At 35.6% G+C, this 24063-nt stretch overlaps 4 protein-coding genes across 4 annotated transcripts; 2 read left to right on the top strand and 2 right to left on the bottom strand.

Annotated features, from left to right (window-relative positions):
- Positions 1–532: 532 nt before the first annotated feature.
- On the bottom strand, positions 533–4513 carry LOC111789230 (uncharacterized zinc finger CCHC domain-containing protein At4g19190). Its single transcript, XM_023669930.1, has 7 exons — positions 4228–4513; positions 4079–4141; positions 3378–3532; positions 3124–3249; positions 2403–2604; positions 1596–1710; positions 533–1507 (listed from the first exon to the last, which is right to left on the bottom strand). Exons 1-7 carry the CDS (start codon positions 4447–4449, stop codon positions 792–794), a joined length of 1599 nt encoding a protein of 532 aa, XP_023525698.1. The 5' UTR covers positions 4450–4513; the 3' UTR covers positions 533–791.
- An 851-nt stretch (positions 4514–5364) lies between these two features.
- On the top strand, positions 5365–10966 carry LOC111788858 (conserved oligomeric Golgi complex subunit 6). The gene is made up of 11 exons (XM_023669415.1): positions 5365–5652; positions 5756–5808; positions 6723–6870; positions 6978–7085; positions 7659–7726; positions 7853–7976; positions 8058–8204; positions 8352–8615; positions 8697–8981; positions 10007–10153; positions 10279–10966. The coding sequence occupies exons 1-11, from the start codon at positions 5428–5430 to the stop codon at positions 10774–10776; spliced, it is 2067 nt and encodes a 688-aa protein (XP_023525183.1). The 5' UTR covers positions 5365–5427; the 3' UTR covers positions 10777–10966.
- Positions 10967–11950: 984 nt separating this feature from the next.
- Positions 11951–15454, top strand: LOC111788935 (glutathione S-transferase TCHQD-like). Its single transcript, XM_023669520.1, has 4 exons — positions 11951–12109; positions 12330–12371; positions 13707–14015; positions 14742–15454. The coding sequence occupies exons 3-4, from the start codon at positions 13807–13809 to the stop codon at positions 15343–15345; spliced, it is 813 nt and encodes a 270-aa protein (XP_023525288.1). The 5' UTR covers positions 11951–12109; positions 12330–12371; positions 13707–13806; the 3' UTR covers positions 15346–15454.
- Positions 15455–16250: 796 nt separating this feature from the next.
- On the bottom strand, positions 16251–21224 carry LOC111787853 (floral homeotic protein PMADS 2-like). Its single transcript, XM_023667921.1, has 8 exons — positions 21042–21224; positions 20422–20469; positions 20242–20308; positions 17635–17696; positions 17433–17532; positions 17295–17324; positions 17014–17058; positions 16251–16585 (listed from the first exon to the last, which is right to left on the bottom strand). The coding sequence occupies exons 1-8, from the start codon at positions 21179–21181 to the stop codon at positions 16442–16444; spliced, it is 636 nt and encodes a 211-aa protein (XP_023523689.1). The 5' UTR covers positions 21182–21224; the 3' UTR covers positions 16251–16441.
- Positions 21225–24063: the final 2839 nt, after the last annotated feature.

The following is a 24063-nucleotide window of genomic DNA, read 5'->3' as shown; positions in this document are numbered from 1 at the left end:
GAAGGGCGAGGGTGACGGCCTTGATTGGGTGCCCGTCTAAGACCCTCTCGAGCTCGGGGGCCTTTGCTTGCATTATGCACAGGGCCAAAAGAGTGTGCATTTATTTGGTATGGACGACCACAGTCCCAACCTTACTAACACAGGAAGTTTAATATTCAATGAATCCCCAAAACGGTATCCCCAAAGCGTACTTTCTTTTCTGACAAAATCAACCAAGTCTAATTGGTTTTCTATCGTCTCAATTTTTGAGGTCAAGTTCTATGAACCTTGTCTACTAGACATGTTATAAAACATTTTTTTAACGGCCGTTACCGAATACATATCTTAAAACATTTAATAGAGCACGTCCTAAGATATTCCAATAAAAACGTCATTGGTAATACACTAATCCTCCACACAAAAACGGAAGAATAATGGATAATAATGATATATGAATTCTAAACAAGAAATTAGAAAAGAGAAAAATGAAGTCTTAAAGAAGGTTAAGAGATGCTGCAATATGGTGTTCCTCAATCAATGAATCAATTTGACATTTAAAGTAACTCAAATTTATCATATCTCAATCAAATAATTACTTGTGTATAATTTTCGATTAGGAGGCATTCAAAACACCAATGGAATATTTTTTTTTTCTTTTCATAATCATACTCCCAAGTGTAATGATCAAATAGAACATCTTATCTTAAGTGATAGATATCAGGCATTACCAGCTATCGTCAGCGTCGTCGTTTTACTTCGAAATACTATGCTCCAACGATCGTTTTAACGACAAATTTTGATGACAAGATACACTAACGTCTTCTCTTCTTATCTCTAGAATCATCTGATGAGTAATTGTGCTTTTGGCCTTTACTTCTACGACGCCTGTTCGTTTCTGAATCATCAGACGAATAAGACTTCCTACGTCTCATCTTGCTACTTGAATGATGACTATCTGGGTGATGATCTTTCGACGAAGAGTGTTTGGATCTGCTTTTATCACTTCGTCGATGCGTCTCGAATTCGGACTCTTCAGAAGAGTATGATTGGTTTTTTCTGCCTGATCTGTGTTCTGATTCAGAACCCTTGCCTTTCCTCCGTTCATCCTGCCTACTAGAGTCTGAAATATCAGAAGGGCTTCGTTCGGGGCAATATCGATCAGTAATATGAGGCCGCTCAAAGTTGGAAACATCAGAAGTATTTAAATGCTTCCTTCTATGCCTTTTAGTCCTAAGATGCGTTTCCGGGTCGAAATCATCAGAAGAATAGGAAGTCTTGTGCTTGTTCCTTCTATTTCGCCTATCGGACTCTGAGGTTTCTGGACTTGATTCACTACTGATTTGTTTCTTTCTTTTAGATTTACTTTTCTTCTTTGATATTCTCTCATCGTCTTCTTGATTCTTTGCTTTTCTACTAGATGATGATTGGAGCTTTTTCCGTGAACTTTCTTTTGAAGACTTCTTTTTCTTGGGTTTGCTTGAAAAATTGGACAGCAATTCCGGGACAATACCGCCACTGCTGAGAAAGCCTACGGATTATAGATGGGAAATAATCAGTTACCAACTAAAAGAGAGAAATCAGAGTCGGAAGATTGTCGTGGTGGAAAAAGCATCGACCTCCGTACTCATCAAATATGTCCTCGGCAACTATTTGCTGGTTCGGGTCATCGGGATTAAAACCTCCACGGGGAGGACTAATTCCTGGTTTCTGCTTCAACTCCCACTTCAGAGGCTGTAGATAACATGGAAAAGGAAACACATGAGAACAAATATTTAACACGCTAGATTCGGGTTACTGATCAATGGTAGAGCAAGAGCTAGTCACCAAGTAAAGAATGACGCACATTAATGTCAGCATATTGAAAACAATATACACGCTAAAGCAAGAATATCAGACTAGGTATGTGAGATCGTACATCGATTGGGAAGGAGAACGAAACATTTTTTATAAAGGTGTGGAAACCTCTCTCTAACAGATGCGTTTTAAAAATCTTGAAGGGAAGCCCGAATGGGAAAGCCCAAATAATGTCAGCATATAGAAACAATATACACACTAAAGCAAGAATATCAGACTAGGTATGTGAAATCGCACATCGGTTGGGGAGGAGAACGAAACATTTTTTATAAAGGTGTGGGGAAACCTCTCCCTAGCAGATGCGTTTTAAAAATCTTAAGGGGTAGCCCGAATGGGAAAGCCCAAAGAGGACAATATCTGCTAGCGGTGAGCTTAAGCTATTCAGTTAGGGGGAGAACAAAGCATTCTTTATAAGGGTATGGAAACTTCTCCTTAGCAGACGCGTTTAAAAAAACCTTGAAAGGAAGCCCGAAAGGGAAAGTCCAAAGAGGACCATATCTCCTGGCGGTTACAAGGTAATAATGCAATGCAATGTAAGTTTCAAATGAAGAATAAATCAAAATACTAGCCTCACTGCTCTCTGCATGGGCAAGTATTGTAGATAAAGGGTCATCTCTTTTCAATCGATTTTCTTCATTTGGCATTATAGCATCCTTCAACGGACATTCACGATCACCACTTTGATGGCCAAAGATCCCACATCTAACACATTTCACATTGCGTACTTCTACCCCAAATGGTTTTACTCTCGCAAAAACACCTGTGTCCATCCTGGAAACACACGGAAAGAAACCATAAATCTCAAACAAAATATGAATAACATTTAGATTACATAACCCAAAATTAACTGTGAAATTATCCAAATAATACCGTACAGTACGAGATTGTTTATTCGCTATTTGACAGCTCATTTCGTATACTACCTTTTAAACTCTTTGCATATGTTATGCATTATCAGATTCTTCATGGATGAGGACCCTCCAATATGTTTTTAAGTATAAGTGGACTAAAGGACAAGCAGACATCGATCCAGAGGGACAACCAATCCATGTAATAATAACGTCAAGAAATCGGTGGTGCGTAAAATCGACTGAAATTTTAACTACAGATGTTCTTGAAGTCTATTAAGTCAAAGGGTGATAGATAAACAAATAATAGCATTTTCTCCACCTTAAGCAAAATTAATTAGCCATAGTCACTTATTCCCTATATGCTAACTGCTAGAGTTTGCAACATACAAAATCAAGGTGGTACTCATTCTCATTCAAACTCAGCATGCTAGCGACTTACCGAGGGGCATTTTTTAAGACTTCAAATTCTTCTTCGGTGGGCAAAGCACGCCCGAAAACATCTTTTGGCCTTGGTTTCTTCTTATCGCCATGGTCCCTACCGACTGTGCCTGACGATTCTGGTGGCCTACAAGAAGAGAAATTTTACTGCCTTTAAAGGGGAAAAAACTTCAAATCATCCTCATCATTGAACATTCCTTTGCACTTCCATTTGAACAATAAGAACATAATTGCGCCAAGATAAAGATGAAGTACCTTTCATTCACAGAGCCATCCTTGGGCAGATTCTGAGAGGAGCTATCACCCTCTTGATTCTTCCTATCATCAGCAATCTCTGCAGCTTTTGCACTTTCAGCATTGTAACCAGGTGGTCGTACGTACATAAAACTAACCGCTTTCATCATCTCCAACTAACCACCAAACACAGATTTCAGCAACAATGGCCAAAATTCTCCATGAACAACAAGCAGAAAAACAATTAATAGCAACTCGTTAAATAACAAATGGAAGGAAAACTACAGTCCACTATCTATTCTCGTAAAGAAACTACAGGATCTTTCGTCCGGATGGAAGAGTAACGTTGGGAGAAACAATTTCAGCTTTGTCATCATCATTAAGATTGAGTTTGGCATGGCGACTGTCAGTAGCAGGATTTTTTTTCAGAAATCATAGACGTAGAAAATTTACAAGACGAGAGAGCCACTCTCACAAAATCCTAGCCAATAGCCATAGAAAACCTTCTCCAATTTGCAACATAAGCAACCAGAAATAAAAAGAATGAAACAGAACTCAATGAAAAGATGATGACGAGATAAGAGACAAACATTAACCAATCACTAAAACTATAAGATTGCTATGTATCGTTAACCTAGACAGCTTCACGAAAGTGCTAAATAAGAAATTTGCTTCAATCAAGGTGTAAACATCAGAAAGCGAAACAAAAAACTAGGTAAGACCTTTTCCTTCTCTTTCTTGGAGACAAGAGCAGTCTGGCGAAAGAACTCCTGCTCTTGAGCATACTGCAAACAGGAAAAAAGGAAAAAAAAAACATTGAGAAGAAAGATCTAGCGAGTGCGAAACAACAGAAACGAAGCGTATAATTGACCTCGCGAGCAACTTCGTCGGCGCGCTTTTCTCGCTGAGAGTGAGTCTGCTCGGCGATCCATTTGCGGCGTTGATTAGGGTACGAGAGAGGATGCCAGGGCTTCTGGTTGAGATACGAATGGCTCCAAGCGGTGCCAGCCTTGGCCTTGTAATCAACTTCACCGGATCCAGATTTGTCGGAGAACCTCTTGCTTAGCCGTATCCCTCCTTCTTCACCATCCATTCTCCGTCGTCGTTCGTCGTCGCCGCTGCAAATTCCCCGCTTTCTCGTCCGACGACCCTCGACAGTTCGGTAATCTCTGCCCTTAGCTATTGCTCGGCCTTGCTTTTCCAGTTCTCTAACCCATGGGCCTGAGGCCCATTTACAACCTATTTGGGCCTAAAAATCAAACTTTTTTAGTACAAAACCCATAGACCAAAGGCCCAATCATACCAATTGGGCCGAAATGCTGATTGGGCAATTACTTATTCAATTCACCAATGAGCAATAATTTGTATTGTAAACGAATTTAAATAACCAGCCAATAATTTTAAAATATTTAATTTATACTAATTTTATAACAAATTATTATTTTTTATTATTGATATTTTTTTATTATTATTTTTCAAAAAATCAAACTATTAAAACTTTCATAAAATTTAAATATTATCAAAAATAAATATATATTTTTTATTTTCTTAATAATTTTAGGAGTAGGTTGGGTTGAACTGTAGCCCTATTCCTCGGGTCAACCCAATAACAAAAAATTAATACGACCCGATTTTTTAGTTTTTCACTAGCCCAACCCGAATAAAAAAAAAACATAACCCAATCCAACTTTTATGATTTTAATTTAGTAATTTCGGTTTGTCGAGCTTTCAAGTTATATGAACATCACTAAAAAGACTGACGATTACGAACTTGATCATAACTAAGTTAATTGATTCGTCATTGGACGATAAATTATATTTATTGATAATTATATATATAAAATGATTTTATTAATATTTTGAATACAATATGAAAACTACTTTTAAAGTTTAAATGACTAACGGTGTCGTTTTACATAACCAGGAAAATATCGTAAAACGGTGTCGTTTTACGATTCAACTGTCGTCGGGTTAGTCAGTGCAAGACAAAGAAGGCGGGAGCCGAGAGAAAGAACTGATAACAGAACAAATATCGTCGGATAGAGAGATCTGAGAGAGAGAGAGAGGAGAAATGGGGACAACAATGGCAGGTCTCGCGCCGGGACTGTCGAGGAAGCTGAAGAAAGTGTTGGAATCAAGGACCGATACGCCGGACGTTCTCGGTTCCCTCAACACCCTCTCCACTTTCTACACCGACAACACCCCTCAGAATCGTCGCAACCTCAGATCCACCATCGAGAAGCGCTCTCTTTCCATCAATATCGACTTTCTTCGCGCCTCCGATACTGCCCAGCAGGTTCTTCCTCTGATTTCTAGGTTTTTTTCTTTTCTTGTTCAATTCAGTTGACGGTTGCTTGTTTCGCTTGCTTATGTGTTATTTCGATTTCTCTGCTCATTAGGCGTTGGATCGCGTCGAGGAGGAGGTCAATGCTCTTGCTGATTGCTGCGATAGGTGGGGCCTTCATTGCTAGGATTTAGTTCCTTATTGCCTTATGTTCTCTTTTAGTTTATCGGTACCTTTAGTTGCGATCTCTGTCAATTTTCTCTCAGTCGGTGAGATCCGTGCTTAATCTGCACTTGGAGTTATATATTCAATGAATTCCCGATGTGATCCGGTTTCTGAATGCTTTCATTTCTGGGTTGCTTAACCATACGGGTTTGGACGCACCTTATTTACCAAATCTATGTCTATGGGAACTTGGTGTTGTTCAATTGGCATTGCCATTTCCATAGAGTATATAGCCGAGGTGTATAAAACGATGAGTAGTAGCATACAAATTAGAAATATGTCGGGAATTTTAGTGGAGGAAAATTCTCAGCCCTCAGGTATTATGCGTACTTCAAGGGTTCTGTCTAATTATTAAACCAATGGTTCGGAATAACATTTTTTCTTAGCTGGTCAATGTTCAATATATTAGTGTTTTGTCCTTTTTAATTTTTACTTGATGCTTCTGAATGTTTGAATTCTTTGGAAAGAAAGCTGGAGTTCTTTTATTCGAACGACTCGGTGTTGTGGCTTGTGTATTTTAGCAGATAAATAGTTTTAAGTAATGTGAAAGAAGAATAATACTCATTCGAGACTTCGGTTGGATTAATATAGGGTCTGGTATTGTGAAGTTTCAGGAGAGTTAATGGTGGTTATAGTCTTCTAATCACTTTGTGTCCTTTGGTATCACTTTTGAAATATTTCATGAATTCTTTGTTTAGGTATCTCTTCAGAAAAGGAAGAAAAATGTGATCATTTCTCCCATCAGTTTCTTATTATCTCGATCAAGCAAAATGAATTCACATTGTCAGTACTTTCTTGAATTTAGAGAATGGAATTAGATCAGACCATGATGCATTTTTATACTGAATTAATTACAGAATTGCAAAGGCTTTAAATAGTTCCAGTGCTAGCATCGGGGACATTATTAGTACCACAGAGCGGCTAAAACAGGAACTTGAAATCACTACACAGAGGCAAGAGATTGTTTCATGCTTTGTTCGTGGTTATCAGATATCTAATGAAGAGGTTAAAGTTTAATTTTATACGCTTCATTCTGCCTTCGTGGATGGAAAATTTTTTAGGCTTGAATGATATAATAAACACTTTTCTTTTACTCCCTGACATATTGACAGATAAATGCTCTGAGGCATGAAGATCTGAATGAGAAATTCTTCAAGGCTCTTTCCCATGTTCAAGAAATCCATGCTAATTGCAAAACACTGCTAAGAACACATCATCAGGTAATCTCTTTTTTCCACTGACTAACACGGTCGTGAGAGACAAATTGATGATGTATGTGATTTAATGCAAATTATTCTGCTCCGCTGCAAACATATTTGATAGCCGTACTTCTGGATAGAATTGAATTTGAATAAATTTTGGGAGATTTCACCGTCATTAAGAGTAACTGGCATATTTCATTTTACATTTAGAGCCAAGCTAAGCTAAGCGATGAAGTACCCCTTATTTCAGTACATAATTATTGTGGGAAATTTTGTTGCCACATGATGCATGATTCTGACCTTTTGTTTGAAGGACTTAATATGAGAAGTATGAAGTGGTTAGATGTGTGATTGAAAATATGCATGTATATGAGATGTAAATTAACCTTAACTTTATGGTTCAGGGTTTTAACGTTTGGGTTCTCAATAATTATAAATTATTCATCTTTTCAAACTAACTTCAAAAGACAAATCTTCATTATGATTATTTTATTAAAAAAAAGATGTTTTCGTTACAGTTACATGCGTTATTGGATGCTTTTGATGTAAACATATTCTCTATTATGCTGATAGTCAGGGATTTCAATGCAGCGTGCAGGTTTGGAGCTGATGGATATGATGGCAGTATACCAAGAAGCAGCATATGAGCGGCTCTGCAGGTGAGCGGCTTTGAATTGATTATTCTTTTTACATATATTCTTAAACTACAACTTTTGAAAACCTGCTGAATAATTTATTGTCCGGTCGAACGAGTATTACATTGTTGTATGTGTTCACTATTCCAGGTGGGTTCAGACAGAGTGCAGGAGTCTAGGAGAAACTGATAATCCTGAAGTCGGTGAACTGTTGAAAACAGCTGTTCGCTGTCTCAGGGAAAGGCCCGTCCTCTTCAAATACTGTGCCGAGGAGGTGACATAATCGTGGATTGATTTTTGGTGCTCTTACCTTCTTTTTTTTTTTTTTCATTAAAATTATTAACAAATCTTGTAGGTTGCAAATATGAGGCATAATGCATTGTTTAGAAGGTTTATCAGTGCTCTCACACGTGGAGGGCCAGGTGGGTTGCCTCGACCTATTGAAGTACATGCCCACGATCCTTTACGTTATGTCGGGGATATGTTAGGGTGGCTACATCAGGTATGAAACAGTCCTTTTAGTTGGTTTGGTATATTCTCTAGCTCTACTAATTGTAGCCCTTGGGATCCTTGCAATATTGGAGTGGCATACTGCCAAAGACGAGGAATTCTACTTTGATTTTTTACCAGCCTGATTTTTTTTATGTAGGCGTTGGCATCTGAACGTGAGCTTGTATATATACTACTAGACCCAGATGCAGTAATTGATGTTGGACCAACTGCCGACAAATTCTCCCCGGACTTGGAGCATGAATCTGGAAAACAAGAAAATGACCTAACCTTTGTTTTGGATAGAATTTTTGAAGGAGTTTGCCGGCCGTTTAAAGCGAGAGTTGAGCAAGTGCTGCAGTCTCAACCATCTCTGATCATTTCATATAAACTGAGCAACACTCTGGAATTTTACAGCTATACGGTGAGTCGACGTATATTAATTTGAATCCCGAGAGTCCTTCGGCTTGTGTTTTCTTTGTTATAACTGTCTGTTAAGTATTAGATTTCAGATTTGCTTGGGAGAGATACGGCTCTATGCAATACCCTGTGGATGCTAAATGATGCTGCTCAGAAGACTTTCTTTGATATCCTTAAGAGTAGAGGAGAGAAGCTTTTGCGATTTCCTTCCTTTGTTGCTGTTGATCTCTCTCCGCCACCAGCAGTTAGAGAAGGAGTTTCTGTGCTGCTTGAAATAATCGATACTTATAATAGCATGATGGTTCCAGCTTCAGGGAAAAAGGCTGCTTTTGATCCAGTCTTATCTGCTTTACTTGATCCCATAATTCAGGTTTGTTTGTATCAGGACTTGTTATATTTTTTGGCTTTGCTTCTGACTATCTACATATGTGTGTAATATCAAATCTGTGTTTACTTAGTTTCATGTTTTAGGTAGATGCCTTCTACCTATAAAACGATGCAGAGGAAAATAATAATGATTCCTCTTTCCATTAGACAAGCCTTAGTGCTTGTTTGCCTGAAAATCTATCATCCATTTTGTTGTGGGACGTATTCCCCGTTCTTCAAATAATTGCTTATAGCAGTTAGAAAAACATGATCAAACTGGCCAGTTATGTTTTCTGCTCCTTGAGAAGTGTGACAAGGATAGCCTGTCGTAGGAAAATGTACGCTAGCAGATATTGTCTTATTTGGGTTTTCCCATTCGGGCTTCCCCTCAAAGTTTTTAAAATGCGTCTGCTAGGGAGAGGTTTCCACACCCTTATAAAGAATGTTTCGTTCTCCTCTCCAACCGATGTGGGATCTCACAATCCACCCCCCTTTGGGGCCCAGCGTCCTCGCTGGTACTCGTTCCCTTCTTCAATCGATGTGGGACCCCAATCCACCCCCTTCGGAGCTCAGTGTCCTTGCTGGCACACCGCCTCGTGTCCACCCCCTTCGAGTCTCAACCTCCTCGCTGGCACATCGCCCGGTGCCGGCTCTGATACCATTTGCAACGACCCAAGTTCACCACTAGCAGATATTGTCTTCTTTGGGTTTTCCTTTTTAGTCTTCCCCTCAGTGTTTTAAAACGCGTATGCTAGGGAGAGGTTTCCACACTCTTATAAAAAATGTTTTGTTCTCCTCTACAACCGACGTGGGATCTTACAATTAAACTTTTCATTTATTTCAATGGATTGATGCTCTCTACATGATATTGCTACCACAATAGCTGTTTAATTCAGCGACCTACTTTTTCAGTTATATTTCAACATCTTGACATCCTAAAGCAAAAACTCCCGCTCCCGTCTTATTATAAATAGACAAAACAGGCTCGGTGTGCCATTATTATGTTTGATTTTGCTCCAATTACTGCAGATGTGTGAGCAAGCAGCAGAGGCTCACAAATCCAAGGGAGCTGGCCATATATCAAGAAGAGGTAGGATGAATGCTGATTCTAGCCAGAATAGCAAATCATCAGTAGATGCACTATTGTCCCAAAGCAGTCCTGCTCCAGCATCTCAGGTTCGCACGACCTCTTCAGTATGCCTTCTTTATCTGAAGTTCATCGAGTGTTTCAGTACAATGATGCGGATAATTATACATTTTTTGATCTGAAGAAATATTGGTTTTCTATCACCTGAGTGCAGGACACTGAAACGCCTTCTAAGATCTTCTTGATCAACTGTCTGTCTGCCATCCAACAACCAATATCTGGCCATGAGGTTGCAGCTGAATATGTCAAGAAACTTGGAGTAATGATAAATAATCACTTAAGCGTGCTTGTTGAAAAAGAGGTTGATGCAATCTTACGGAGATGCGGCTTATCTGAGAAAATGGCATATTTCCATAAAAGTTCAGATGGACTGCCATTGGCGGATAATCAGCACACATCACCTGCTTCACTCTCAGAGAACTTGAAGGCGTTTTTCGGGCTTGTTTTGGGAAGTGAGAGTTCCCTTCCAGAGTTTGAGCTTTTGCAGGTTCCCAAATTGCGATCGGAAGCCTGTATTCAAGTGGCTCGATCGCTGGCTGAAGGTTACGAGCTTATATACGAGGCAATCATGGATCCCAACAATGGTTACCCAGACCCCAAGTCACTTGCAAGGCATCCTCCAGACCAGATAAGAACAATTTTGGGAATATAAAACTATAGAGTTGTGTTTAGGACATTCTGTTTTGATTTGAGGTATCATCCAATGAATAGTTTGCTGTTTATTATTATTTTTCTGAATCAAAGCTATAGATTAAACGGCTGTATGATGTACAGAATGCGGTCTAGATCTATTACTTGATCAGGCTGCCAATATAATTGCTCTTCATAGTTCTTCTCCTCCACCCTGTTTTAGATTATTGCCTAAAATCTGTACGAGAGGCTCGTTACGATCCTTATTGACCTTACTTGATAAGCCGCTCGTTATGATCCTTATTGATCTTACTTGATGAGCTTGCTCGTTATGATCCTTATTGATCTTACTTGATGAGCCTGCTCGTTATGATCCGTATCGACCTTATTAGCTTGTTATGATCTTTATTGACCTTGATGATTTTGCTCATTATGATCCTTAGACTCGACTTGACGAACCTAATCGGTGTGATCCTTATTTTCTGTTGCTGCTAAAGTTTAGAGTGATTTGTTAGGATCTTTATTGACCTTACTCGATTATGCTCGTTATGATCCTTATTGATCTTACTTGACGAGCCTAATCATTCTAATCCTTATTTTCGAGTAAAAATTCTTTATTTAGTTTTTTTTTTTTAGCATTCAATTCTTTATTACAGTCATTATGTACCCTAAAGTAACCACTCAAAGGGTGAACTTACCTTCATTACTAAATTACTAATCCGGCTAAAGCGAATATGATTAAATTGATTTACCATTTTAATCTAGGGTTATTAATCTTTTCACTCGGGTTAAAATTTACATCTCTAGAATTAATATTGGCATCATCATCACTCATTTTTTAACTCTCAAATCTATCAGAGGTAAAATTAAAAATTTGACTCTGGAAACTTACTTATAGGGTTATAATTTGTCCAGACAACTCCGTTATAATTTAATTTAAGTCGAGACAACTCCCCAAATCTATGTAAAATTAAAAATTTGACTCTGAAAACTTACTTATAGAGTTATAATTTAAGTCCAGACAACTCCAAACTTACTTATAGAGTTATAATTTAATTCAAGTCCTGACAACTCCCAAATCTATCGGACATAAAAAAATTTGACTCTCGAAACTTACAGGGTTATAATTGGAAACTTTTATACCAATTAATAAGCTGTCGCTCACTCAGCTTAGTAATGATATGAACAAATGAGTAATCCACTCCGTATTCATATCGGCAACATAACGGCATTTCCCAAATTTTCTTCCCAACTTTCGTGCTTCACAAAGAGACCTTCGACTCCTTCAACTCTTTTTCCGTGCTTTGTCAATCTCCAGAAAAGCGACCCAATCGCGAATTTGCAAGCCTTTCATGGTAACTATTTGTCCGTTTTTCTTTTGCCCTTTTCCTTTCTTCTTTTTCAGCCTTTAATGTGTGGGTTTTAAGCTCTGTATTCTTCGTTAAATCCTCCATTAAAGTGTAGATAAGCTTTTGTGTTCTTTGTTTCTTCTTCTTCTTCACGTGCTCCCCACGAATCTGAAAAGAGATATGTTTCTTTATCGATTTTCCTTTTGGTTTTCTTCTTGTTCTTCAGGTTTCCGAAGAATCGCATGGCTTCTGGCTCTCTGGTGTGAGCGTATGTTCTTATTTCGCCCTTAATTTCCTGTTTTATGGTTCTTATTGAATCGTATTTGGAATCTGATTGTGAAGATTTTATCTGAGTCTTGTTTGGTTGTTTGTGTTCTTTACATGATTATGTAGAATCCTTTATATGAGTTTCTTGATTTGATTATTTGAGTTTTGATGCTTTCTTTGTCAAAGTACAATAGGATTGTTTGATTACAAGAACTTCATGTTTTAGAAGATGGTTGTGGCTATCAAATTGTTGTTTCTGTTCACATTGTAGCATTGAATCTGAATGAGTGAAGTGTTGATCTGAAGTTCTTAAGAAGTGATGTTGCAGGCGGTATCTCGTTTTGTTTAGACATTGCTTAGCGGAAACTAGTATCGGGCTCCGTTTTTTCTTGGTTCTTAGTGTAATAGTGTGAGATCTCACATTGGTTTGAGAGGGATACGAAGCATTGCTGATAAGGGTGTGGAAACCTCTCCCCTAGTAGATGTGTTGTAGAAACCGTGAGGCTAAGGTGTGAGGTGATACGTAATGGGTCAAAGTAGGCAATATCTACTAACGGTGGGCTTGGGCTTTTATAGATGGTATCAGAGCTAGACACCGGGTGGTGTGCTAGTGAGGACGTTGGGTTCCTAAGGGGGTGGATTGTGAGATCCCAACCCAGTTGGAGATGGGAACAAAGCATTCCTTATAAGGGTGTGGGAACCTCTCCCTAGTAGATGTGTTTTAACAGCTGTGAGGATAACAGCAATATGTAATGAGTCAAAACGGACAATGTCTTCTAGCGGTGGACTTGGGCTGTTACAAATGGTATCAAAGCCAGACATTGGGTGGTGTGTTAGTGAGGATGCAGGGTCCCTAAGGGGGTGGATTGTGAGATCCCACGTCAGTTGGAGATGGAAACGAAACATTCCTTCTAAGGGTGTGGAAACCTCTCTTTAGTAGACATGTTTTAAAAACTGTGAGGCTAACGACGATACGTAACGGGCCAAAACGGACAAGAGTCAGACACCGGACAGTGTACTAGCGAGGACGTTGGGCCTCCAAGGGGGGTGGATTGTGAGATCCCACATCGGTTGAAGAGGGAAACGAAGCATTCCTTATAAGGGTGTGGACACCTTTTCCTAGTAAACGCGTTTTAAAAACCGTGAGGCTGACGACGCCAAAACAGAGACAGTATCTACTAGTGGTGGGCTTGGGATGTTACAATCAGTGTGCATACGAATAGGAACATCTTTGGCATATGAGTCTATGAATTCCTCGTTTGATTTTCATCATCTTTCTATTATGGAAACTCGAGTTTTCTTTGATGTTGATTGCTTTCCACTACGGTCATTGCAGGCTTTCGAGTCGACGTTTTCCTGTAGATCCCACGCGAATTTTTGAGCCATAAACCAAGAGCGAGTACTCCAAGTACTCTCTTGATGTTAGTAACTAAGCAATGCAGTTATATCATCATCCATACTCTTTGAACAGCCAGAAGGTGAGACTTGCCCTCGAAGAGCAAGGCATCGACTACACGTCGTATCATGTCAATCCTATCACGGCCAAGAACATGGACTCCTCGTTCTTCAAGATGAACCCGAGTGTAAAACTTCCCGTCTTTCAAAATGGTTCCCACGTCATTTTCGACACGATCGAGATAATTCAGTACGTCTTGCTCGCTCCTTACTCTTTTCTCCCTACACTTTTAATGTTCATGAGATTGGCTGGAATAACTCACATCATTCAGTTGAAGAGAGGGCGTGAAAACCTCTCCCTAACCAAAGCGTTTTAAAATCACTGACGGTCATACGTAACGGACCAAAGCGGACAATATCTGCTAGCGGTAGGCTTTGACTGTTACAAATGGTATTAGAGCCAGACACCGGGCGGTGTGCGAGCGAGGACGTTGAGCCTCCAAGGAGGGTGGATTGTGAGATCTCATATCGGTTGGAGAGGGGAACAAAGCATTTTTTATAAGAGTGTGGAAACCTCTCCCTAACAAACGCATTTTACAACCGTGAGGCTGACGGTGATACGTAATGGGCCAAAGCTGATAATATCTGCTAGCAGTGGGCTTGGGCTGTTACAAATAGTATCAGAACCAGACACTGGGCGGTGTGCCAACGAGGATGTTGGGCCCCCAAGGAGAGTGGATGACGAGATCCCACGTCGGTTAGAGAGGGGAACAACATTCTTTATAAGGGTGTGGAAATCTTTCCCTAACAGACACGTTTTAAAATCGTGAGGCTGATGACATTACGTAATGGGCCAAAGCGGACACTATCTGCTGACGGTGGGCTTAGGCCAAAGCGGACAATATCTGCTAACGATCCAATCTGGCTATATATCTTTCAAAACTAATGTTCGTAATGTACTGATGGCTCTATTCAGGTATATAGAGAGAATTGCAGTTGTATCCTCGAGAACCAACGACGTAACGCCGAGTAGCCAAGAAGTTGTTGAATGGATGCATAAGATACAACAATGGAATCCAAAATTTTTCACTCTCGCCCACGTCCCCGAGAAGTACCGACTTACCGTGACCAAATTTATAAGGCGTGTCGTTATCAGTCGGATGGCCGAAACTCCTGAAATGGCAGCTGCATACCATCATAAGCTCAGAGAAGCATATGAGACAGAAGACAAACTGAAAAACAAAACTGTTATCAAACAAAGCACAGATCATTTAGTGAGACTTCTCGACGAAATCGAGTCGAAGCTAGGCGAAACTGCATTCTTGGCAGGGGAAGAGTTCACCATGGCTGATGCCGTGTTCATCCCGGTGCTGGCTCGACTCGAGCTGTTGAAGGTGGCGGACGAGTACATAGGCAGCAGCAGCAGCAGACCAAACATTGCAGAATATTGGATGTTGGTGCAGCAGAGGCCAAGCTATAAGAAGGTGATTGGAAAGTATTTCAAGGGATGGAGAAAGCACAAAACACTCATGAAAACATGGTGCTTTCTTCATATCAGAACCTTGCTGAGGAGGTATTGATCCCAAAATAATTGTCAAATTTTATTTATATTTTTGTAAATGACACGAGGGTAAAATCGTAATTTGCATGTATTAATTGTCAGTTAATTTATAAATTATAATTATCAAATTTTATTTATATTTTGTAAATGACACGAGGGTAAAATCGTAATTTTCTTGCATTAATTTTCAGTTAATTTATATATTATAATTATCAAATTTTATTTATATTTTTGTAAATGACACGAGGGTAAAAGCGTAATTTGCATGTATTAATTTTCAGTTAATTTATAAATTATAATTATCAAATTTTATTTATATTTTGTAAATGACACGAGGGTAAAATCGTAATTTTCTTGCATTAATTTTCAGTTAATTTATATATTATAATTATCAAATTTTATTTATATTTTTGTAAATGACACGAGGGTAAAAGCGTAATTTGCATGTATTAATTTTCAGTTAATTTATAAATTATAATTATCAAATTTTATTTATATTTTTGTAAATGACACGAGGGTAAAATCGTAATTTGCATGCATTAATTTTCAGTTAATTTATATATTATAATTATCAAATTTTATTTATATTTTGTAAATGACACGTGGGTAAAATGGTAATTTGCATGTATTAATTTTCAGTTAATTTATAAATTATAATTATCAAATTTTGTAAATGACACAAGGGTAAAATGGTAATTTGAATGTTTGTTAATTTATAAATTTAGATATGAAAAAACTTTCAATTTTATATCTAATAAATTTATAATATGTTTATTATAAATTTAGGGTTTTTTTTTTTTTTTTTTTGGNTGGTAAAACTATAATTTTTTTACAAAAAAAAAATAAAAAAATCAATAATGTATTAAATAAAAAAATAAACAATTTAGAGATATTAAACATAAAATTAAAATTGACGAACTAAAATGTTGTATACGAATCATAATTTATTCACCGTTTTACCTCTAGAATGTCGTATACAAGCAATTAAAATTAAGATAAAATGCTTTAACAATATCCAAAGTTTTCATCATATGATAACATAATATAACCTATAGTTTTAAAACATTAGCTTAAAAGTTATATGATAATGATAACATATATATATTATATGGTAATTATATCCTTTCTTGTAGATTTGGCTGAATAGGCTGCACTCTGAAGGCAAAAGGCATCTGAGAATTGAAATCCCTCATTCTCTGATTGTATCCATTATCCATTTCTCTCACACATTCTCCCATGGCTTCCATCTCCTTTTGGTACTGCAATTATATATATATATAATATAAATAATAAAAATTCGAGCATTTAGATAATTAAAATTTAAATTTATAATCACCATGAACACGACTCTCTACACTGGTATGATACTGTTTACTTTGAACATAAGCTCTCATGTCTTTATTTTGTGCTTCCCCAAAAGGTCTCATACGAATGGAGAGAGTATTCGTTGATTATAAACTCATGATCATTCTCTAAATTAACCGATGTGGGAATTCCATCGAACCACCGTTGTAAAACGGAACTTTTTTAAAAAGAAATATTTGAATCCTTAACAATATTTCATTTTTTTTTTAAATTTTGAAAATATTTATAATAACTAGATAACAAAATAAATTATTATAAACTTAATTAATTAAAAAATAAATAAATATAGTATTTAAAGAGCCAAGGTTGTGAACTAAATTACCAGCTCATTGTTCAGCCGCTTATTCTCCTCTTCCATCATCCTTTCCTATTTTTATTCAAAAAGAAAAAAAAAAAAATTATTAATTTCTATTATTTATTAACCAATACAAGCATAGCTCAACTTACATATTTTAAAATATATATATATAATATGTTCGGTTATATATATATATATATATATAAAATAAAATTTTAATATTTTCAAAATTATTTATTAAATAATAAATTAATAACATGAATAGTTTATTAAATAAAAATAATTAGGAGAAAAAATATACTTACATTTGTCCTCATCATTTTCATGAACTCCGACTGCATAATTAAAATTATTTTTATAATTAAAATAAAATTTAAAACTTAAATATTTATAAATTTACAATATTTAAAAATAAAAATAAAAATAAAAATAAAAATAAAAACCTGCTTTTCACGAACACCAATGAGGCCATTTTCAAGAGCTTCTTCAAGAGCCATTAGCTCCTTGTAATTGAGAGACGTTATATCTTCCCCTCTCAGATGCCTGTTCTTCAATCCCATCAATATTATTATTTTATTTATTTATTTAATAAATATACAGAGAATTTTAAAATAAATAATAAATAATAAAAATTGAGAATTTAACCTCAGCTCAATCTGCATGTTGTCGTTTTCCTTCTTGACTCTGTCCAATTCGTTGCTCAGATTCTGTAATTGTTTCAAATACCAAAAAAAAAATATAATAATAATAAAACTATATTACAAGGGTATTAAAGTAAAATGCCTCGATAATTTAACATATTTTTTAACACGGGCGTTAGAGTAAAATATCTTCCGAATGTGGGTGTTATAGTAAAATGGTAATTTAACAGGGGTATTATAGCAAAATTTCTAATAATTTAATAGGGGTATTATAGCAAAAATGTCTTACAAGTGATAATTTAATACCAAGTATTAGAACAAAATGTCTTTGAAATGATAATTTAATAAATATAATAAAGCAAAATATCTTCCAAATGATGATTTAACACGAGTATACTAGCAAGTTATCATCAAAACGATAATCGAATATGGGCATTGGAGCAATCTTCGGACTGATAATTTAATATGGGTATTGTAGTGAAACATCCTTAAAACGATAACTTAAAATGGATATTATAGCAAAACATCCTTAAAATAATAATTTAACAGGGGTATTATAGCAAAACATCCTTAAAACAATAATTTAACACGTTTATTATAGCAAAACATCCTAAATACAATAATTTAACAGGGGTATTATAGCAAAATGTCATAACTTAAAATGAATATTATAGCAAAACATCCTTAAAACATTAATTTAACATGTGTATTATAGCAAAAACATCTTTCAAACAATAGTTATAGCAAAATAACCTTAAAACAATAATTTAATAGGGTATTACAGCAAAAACATCCTTGGTATTATAGCAACATGTCCTTAAGACAATAACTTAAAATGGATATTAGAGTAAAACATCCTTAAAATAATAATTTAACAGGAGTATTATAGCAAAACATCCTTAAAACAATAATTTAACACGGGTATTATAACAAAACAACCTTAAAACGATATCTTAACATGGATATTATAACAAAACATCCTTAAAACAATAATTTAACACGGGTATCATAGCAGAACATCCTTAAAACAATAATTTAACATAAGTATCATAGTAAAACATCTTTAAAACAATAATTTAACATGGGTATTATAGCAAAACATCCTTAAAACAATAATTTAACAATGGTACTATAGCAAAAACATCATTAAAACAATAATCTAACACAGGTATTTAGCAAAACATCCTTAAAACAATGATTTAATACACATATCATAGCAAAATATCCTTAAAACAATAATTTAACATGGGTATTATCACAAAAAGTCCTTAAAACGATAATTTAACATGGATATCAAAGCAAAATGTTTTCGATAATTTAACATGGGTATTATGGTAAAACGTCAACCGAATCATAACTTAACATAGATATCATATCAAAAAAAAAATTCTAATGATAAATTAATACGAATATTAAAGCAAAATATCTTCGAAGAACGTTAAGAACGTCTAAAAGATTGGATCGATAACGAAATATTTGAACAAAAATAGGGTTTTATACTTCTTTTTCACAAATATATTCTCTGCTGGGCAGCAGATCTAGAAGTATAAAACTAGTAAGTAACTTTCCTTTCCCTCTTCCCTCTTCCCTCTCTTATGATTTCAGTTGAAAAACAAATGAGGTGAAGAAAAATAAGTTTCATCAAATCAATACATAATTCAGTACTAGATCTGTTCTTCGATCTCACTTTACTCTTAGTTTTATCTTTCCTTTTTCATGCTAAATCCTCAAACAAACAAAACCCATTTCAAAATAGATATCAAAATCAAAAACCAAGGGTACCATTTCCCATATCAAAACCAAAACCCATTTCAAAATAGATATCAAAACCAAAGCCAAACATCCAAACTAGGTATCACTTTCCATATCAAAAGTAAAACCCATTTTAAAATTGTGGAACGAAACACTTCTTATAAGGGTGTGAAAATCTAACTCTAGCAAACGCGTTTTAAAGCTTTGAGGGAAGCTCGAAAGGGAAAGGTAAAAGAGAACAATATCTTCTAGCTAGTAGTGGGTATGAGCCATTGCAAAAATAGATATCAAAATCAAAGCTAAGATCCAAACTAGGGTATCAAAAGCAAAACCCATTTCAAAATAGATATCAAAATCAAAAACCAAGATCCAAACTAGGGTATCACTTCCCGTATCAAAAGCAAAACCCATTTCAAAATTGTGATATCCCACTTGGTTGGAGAGGAGAACGAAACACCCTTATAGTGTAAAAACCTTCCCCATACGCGTTTTGAAGCCTTGTGAGAAAGCCCGAAAGAAAAAGCTGTTAACAGTGGGTTTGAACCATTACAAAAATAGATATCAAAATCAAAGCCAAGATCGAAACTAGGTATCACTTCCCATATCAAAACCAAAACCCATTTCAAAATCGATATCAAAATCAAAAACCAAGATCGAAACTAGGGTATCACTTCCCAAATCAAAACCAAAACCCATTTCAAAATAGATATCAAAATCAAAATACCAAGATCCAAACTAGAGTATCACTTCCCATATCAAAACCAAAACCCATTTCAAAACAGATATCAAAATCAAACCCAAGATCCAAACAAGGGTATCACTCCCCATATCAAAAAGCTTAGATCTTGACCCAAAATACCTCATGCTTAGCATCCCACAGCCTCTTCCCAGATTGCTTATGATACTTATCCAAGATATCAACCAACCTTCAAAAAAAAAAAAAAAAAAAAAAAAAAAAAAAAAAAAAAAAAANTAAAAAAAAAAACCTCAAAAAAAGCTCAATTTTTTTAAAAAATTTGAAATCTTTTGAATCTCTTACTGCATAGAAGGGCTGCAATACTCATGCATTTTGCCAGAGCTAGCAAAANGATAAAAACTAGGGTTATTAGGTAGTATTTGGGAAGAAAAGGAAAAGGAAGTAAAAGGATGACCTAAAAGGACACGTGTCAAGCATAGAGAGGAGGAGAAGGATTTAGGGTTTAGGGTTTAAAATCTAAAGCATCAAATCAAAGAATGAAAAGGGTTTTTGTTAACCCAAAATGGGAAGAGGAAGCACTGTGAAAACTGGGTTTTTGAAAGGGAGAAATCTCAAATCACACTCAATCTAATCAATAAGCTTCAATTCTTTGTATGGGGGTTTCTTTTAGGGGTAAAATTGTCATTTCCTTAGTTGTTTTTCGAGACCTGTTTTTTAATTTTGACGTTCATATTAATTATAATTCATTAGTATAGGAATTAAATTTGAACGATCGACGTGTGAGTCGTTTCTTCAACCTCTTTTTGATATCTATGTAAATGGGGGTGTAGGTTTTCTTGAGTTGTTTTGTTCTTTAGGGGTAAAATTGTCATTTCGTTACTTGTTCTTTGAAACCCGTTTATTAATTTTGAATGTTCAAATTAATTATAATTCATTAGTATAGGAACTAAAGTTGAATANAAACAACAAGAGAAACATGAGCATCACAAAGAACAGTGATTTCTTTAGCCTTCTTGATTATCCCATTTCGTCTCTTTGAATAAGTGACTTGTCGGTTGCTTGAGTTTTCAATCCGCTTGATCTCGATCTTCCCTCTCCCCATTTGTTTGTGTTTTTCTGTTTTTGAGCCAAGGAATTTTGATGAAGGCAATGGGGAAAGGCAGCCATTGAAGAGGGTTTAAAAGGAGAGAAGGAATAGAAGAGGTTTCTATATTGGGTTTGGAAGCTTATCAACTTTCTAAGCCACATAGAAATGGAGGGCTTGTTTATGGGTTGTGATAAGCTCAACTCAACTGTAAAATTATGTGGTTTTTATTGTTTATTTGACTCTTTGTTGTTTTGTGGGTCATGTTTGGTCTTCTTGTTAACCATTGGGTTCATGCATTTCTCTCACCTTTATTACTTCCAATCAATAACCAAACCAATTGTTATTTGACTTTAGAACGGTGTACGTCCAGATGTTGATTTGAACTTTTGACTTTTTTTTTTCTTCGATGAATGTGAGATTGAGAGGATGAGCTCTCGGTTTTGGAGAAGTTAATGGGTGTTTTATCTATTGAACTATGCTTGAGTTGATAAACGTTTCTTTGTAGTTTGATAAATGTTTTGTCTATTGAACTATGCTCGAGTTGACGAATGTCTCTTTTTAGCTAAATAAGTGTTTTGTCTATTGAACTATGCTCAAGTTGACAAATGTTTCTTTTTAGTTTGATAAGTGTTTTGTCTATTGAACTATGCTCGAGTTGACAAATGTTTCTTAGTTTGATAAGTGTTTTGTCTATTGAACTATGCTCGAGTTGACAAATGTTTCTTTTTAGTTTGATAAGTGTTTTATCTATTGAACTATGCTCGAGTTGACAAATGTTTCTTTTTACCTTATTAAGTGCTTTATCTATTGTACTATGCTCGAGTAGCTTAATAAATGCTTTATCTATTGAACTATGCTTGAGTTGATAAATGTTTCTTTTTAGCTTCATAAGTTATTTATCTATTGAACTATACCCGAGTTGAAAAATGTTTCTTTTTAGTTTAGTGATATGTTGGAGCGAGCATAGATTTGAAGTTTTAACTTTTTTTGTTATGATAAATGCAACATTACAAACTCTCGGTCTCGAAGAAGTTAATATGTGTTTTATCTATTGAACTATGCTCGAGTTGACAAACGTTAATCTTTTTAGTTTAACGATATGTTAGAACAATGATACGTTTGTGTTGTCTGATGTACTAACGTTTCATCCAAAACCAAACGTAAAAATATTTTTTAAACACCTTTGAAATAAAGTACGAACGTTTTTCATCCAAAACCAACGATAAAGTTACTTGTTAAGCTCTTTTGAACGTTCAAGAGTACGTCAACCAACATTTTTCATTAAAGTTTAAGGATATTACAGAAATATTTGAAAGTTACGACGTATTTTTGAGACCAAATACAAAATTTATAGATATTTTTATTAATTTAACGTAACGGAATCACTTAAACATGAGTAATTAATTATAAAAATTTATAAGAAATTAGAAAGGTAGAAGGGATAAAAACTAGGGTTATTAGGTAGTATTTGGGAAGAAAAGGAAAAGGAAGTAAAAGGATGACCTAAAAGGACACGTGTCAAGCATAGAGAGGAGGAGAAGGATTTAGGGTTTAGGGTTTAAAATCTAAAGCATCAAATCAAAGAATGAAAAGGGTTTTTGTTAACCCAAAATGGGAAGAGGAAGCACTGTGAAAACTGGGTTTTTGAAAGGGAGAAATCTCAAATCACACTCAATCTAATCAATAAGCTTCAATTCTTTGTATGGGGGTTTCTTTTAGGGGTAAAATTGTCATTTCCTTAGTTGTTTTTCGAGACCTGTTTTTTAATTTTGACGTTCATATTAATTATAATTCATTAGTATAGGAATTAAATTTGAACGATCGACGTGTGAGTCGTTTCTTCAACCTCTTTTTGATATCTATGTAAATGGGGGTGTAGGTTTTCTTGAGTTGTTTTGTTCTTTAGGGGTAAAATTGTCATTTCGTTACTTGTTCTTTGAAACCCGTTTATTAATTTTGAATGTTCAAATTAATTATAATTCATTAGTATAGGAACTAAAGTTGAATACTTGACCCGTGGGGCTGTTTCTTCAACCCCTTTTTGATATCTATGTAAATGGGGGTGTACGTTTTCTTGGGTTGTTTTGTTCTTTAGGGGTAAAATTGTCATTTCGTTACTTGTTCTTTGAGGCCCGTTTCTTAATTTTGAATGTTTAAATTAATTATAATTCAATAGTATATGAACTAAATTTGAACGACCGAACGAACTATAACCCGTTTTNCTTGAGTTTTCAATCCGCTTGATCTCGATCTTCCCTCTCCCCATTTGTTTGTGTTTTTCTGTTTTTGAGCCAAGGAATTTTGATGAAGGCAATGGGGAAAGGCAGCCATTGAAGAGGGTTTAAAAGGAGAGAAGGAATAGAAGAGGTTTCTATATTGGGTTTGGAAGCTTATCAACTTTCTAAGCCACATAGAAATGGAGGGCTTGTTTATGGGTTGTGATAAGCTCAACTCAACTGTAAAATTATGTGGTTTTTATTGTTTATTTGACTCTTTGTTGTTTTGTGGGTCATGTTTGGTCTTCTTGTTAACCATTGGGTTCATGCATTTCTCTCACCTTTATTACTTCCAATCAATAACCAAACCAATTGTTATTTGACTTTAGAACGGTGTACGTCCAGATGTTGATTTGAACTTTTGACTTTTTTTTTTCTTCGATGAATGTGAGATTGAGAGGATGAGCTCTCGGTTTTGGAGAAGTTAATGGGTGTTTTATCTATTGAACTATGCTTGAGTTGATAAACGTTTCTTTGTAGTTTGATAAATGTTTTGTCTATTGAACTATGCTCGAGTTGACGAATGTCTCTTTTTAGCTAAATAAGTGTTTTGTCTATTGAACTATGCTCAAGTTGACAAATGTTTCTTTTTAGTTTGATAAGTGTTTTGTCTATTGAACT

The sequence above is a fragment of the Cucurbita pepo genome, chromosome LG02 (assembly GCF_002806865.2).
Source record: "Cucurbita pepo subsp. pepo cultivar mu-cu-16 chromosome LG02, ASM280686v2, whole genome shotgun sequence".
Lineage (NCBI taxonomy): Eukaryota > Viridiplantae > Streptophyta > Magnoliopsida > Cucurbitales > Cucurbitaceae > Cucurbita > Cucurbita pepo.
This window is presented reverse-complemented; position numbering and strand designations above follow the sequence as displayed.

Excerpts from the sequence above, each read along its gene's own strand:
- LOC111789230 (XM_023669930.1), bottom strand. The coding sequence starts at position 4,449 with ATGGATGGTGAAGAAGGAGGGATACGGCTAAGCAAGAGGTTCTCCGAC. Across the intron at positions 4,142-4,227 it reads CCGACGAAGTTGCTCGCGAG|TATGCTCAAGAGCAGGAGTT; the intron begins GTCAATTATACG and ends TCCTGTTTGCAG. Across the intron at positions 1,711-2,402 it reads CCCATGCAGAGAGCAGTGAG|CCTCTGAAGTGGGAGTTGAA; the intron begins GCTAGTATTTTG and ends TGTTATCTACAG.
- LOC111787853 (XM_023667921.1), bottom strand. The coding sequence starts at position 21,181 with ATGGGGAGAGGGAAGATCGAGATCAAGCGGATTGAAAACTCAAGCAAC. Across the intron at positions 17,697-20,241 it reads TGTGGGATGCTAAGCATGAG|AATCTGAGCAACGAATTGGA; the intron begins GTATTTTGGGTC and ends AAACAATTACAG. Across the intron at positions 17,059-17,294 it reads TGAAAATGATGAGGACAAAT|GAAAGGATGATGGAAGAGGA; the intron begins GTAAGTATATTT and ends GAATAAAAATAG.
- LOC111788935 (XM_023669520.1), top strand. The coding sequence starts at position 13,807 with ATGCAGTTATATCATCATCCATACTCTTTGAACAGCCAGAAGGTGAGA. Across the intron at positions 14,016-14,741 it reads GACACGATCGAGATAATTCA|GTATATAGAGAGAATTGCAG; the intron begins GTACGTCTTGCT and ends GGCTCTATTCAG.
- LOC111788858 (XM_023669415.1), top strand. The coding sequence starts at position 5,428 with ATGGGGACAACAATGGCAGGTCTCGCGCCGGGACTGTCGAGGAAGCTG. Across the intron at positions 6,871-6,977 it reads ATCAGATATCTAATGAAGAG|ATAAATGCTCTGAGGCATGA; the intron begins GTTAAAGTTTAA and ends ACATATTGACAG. Across the intron at positions 7,727-7,852 it reads GCATATGAGCGGCTCTGCAG|GTGGGTTCAGACAGAGTGCA; the intron begins GTGAGCGGCTTT and ends TCACTATTCCAG.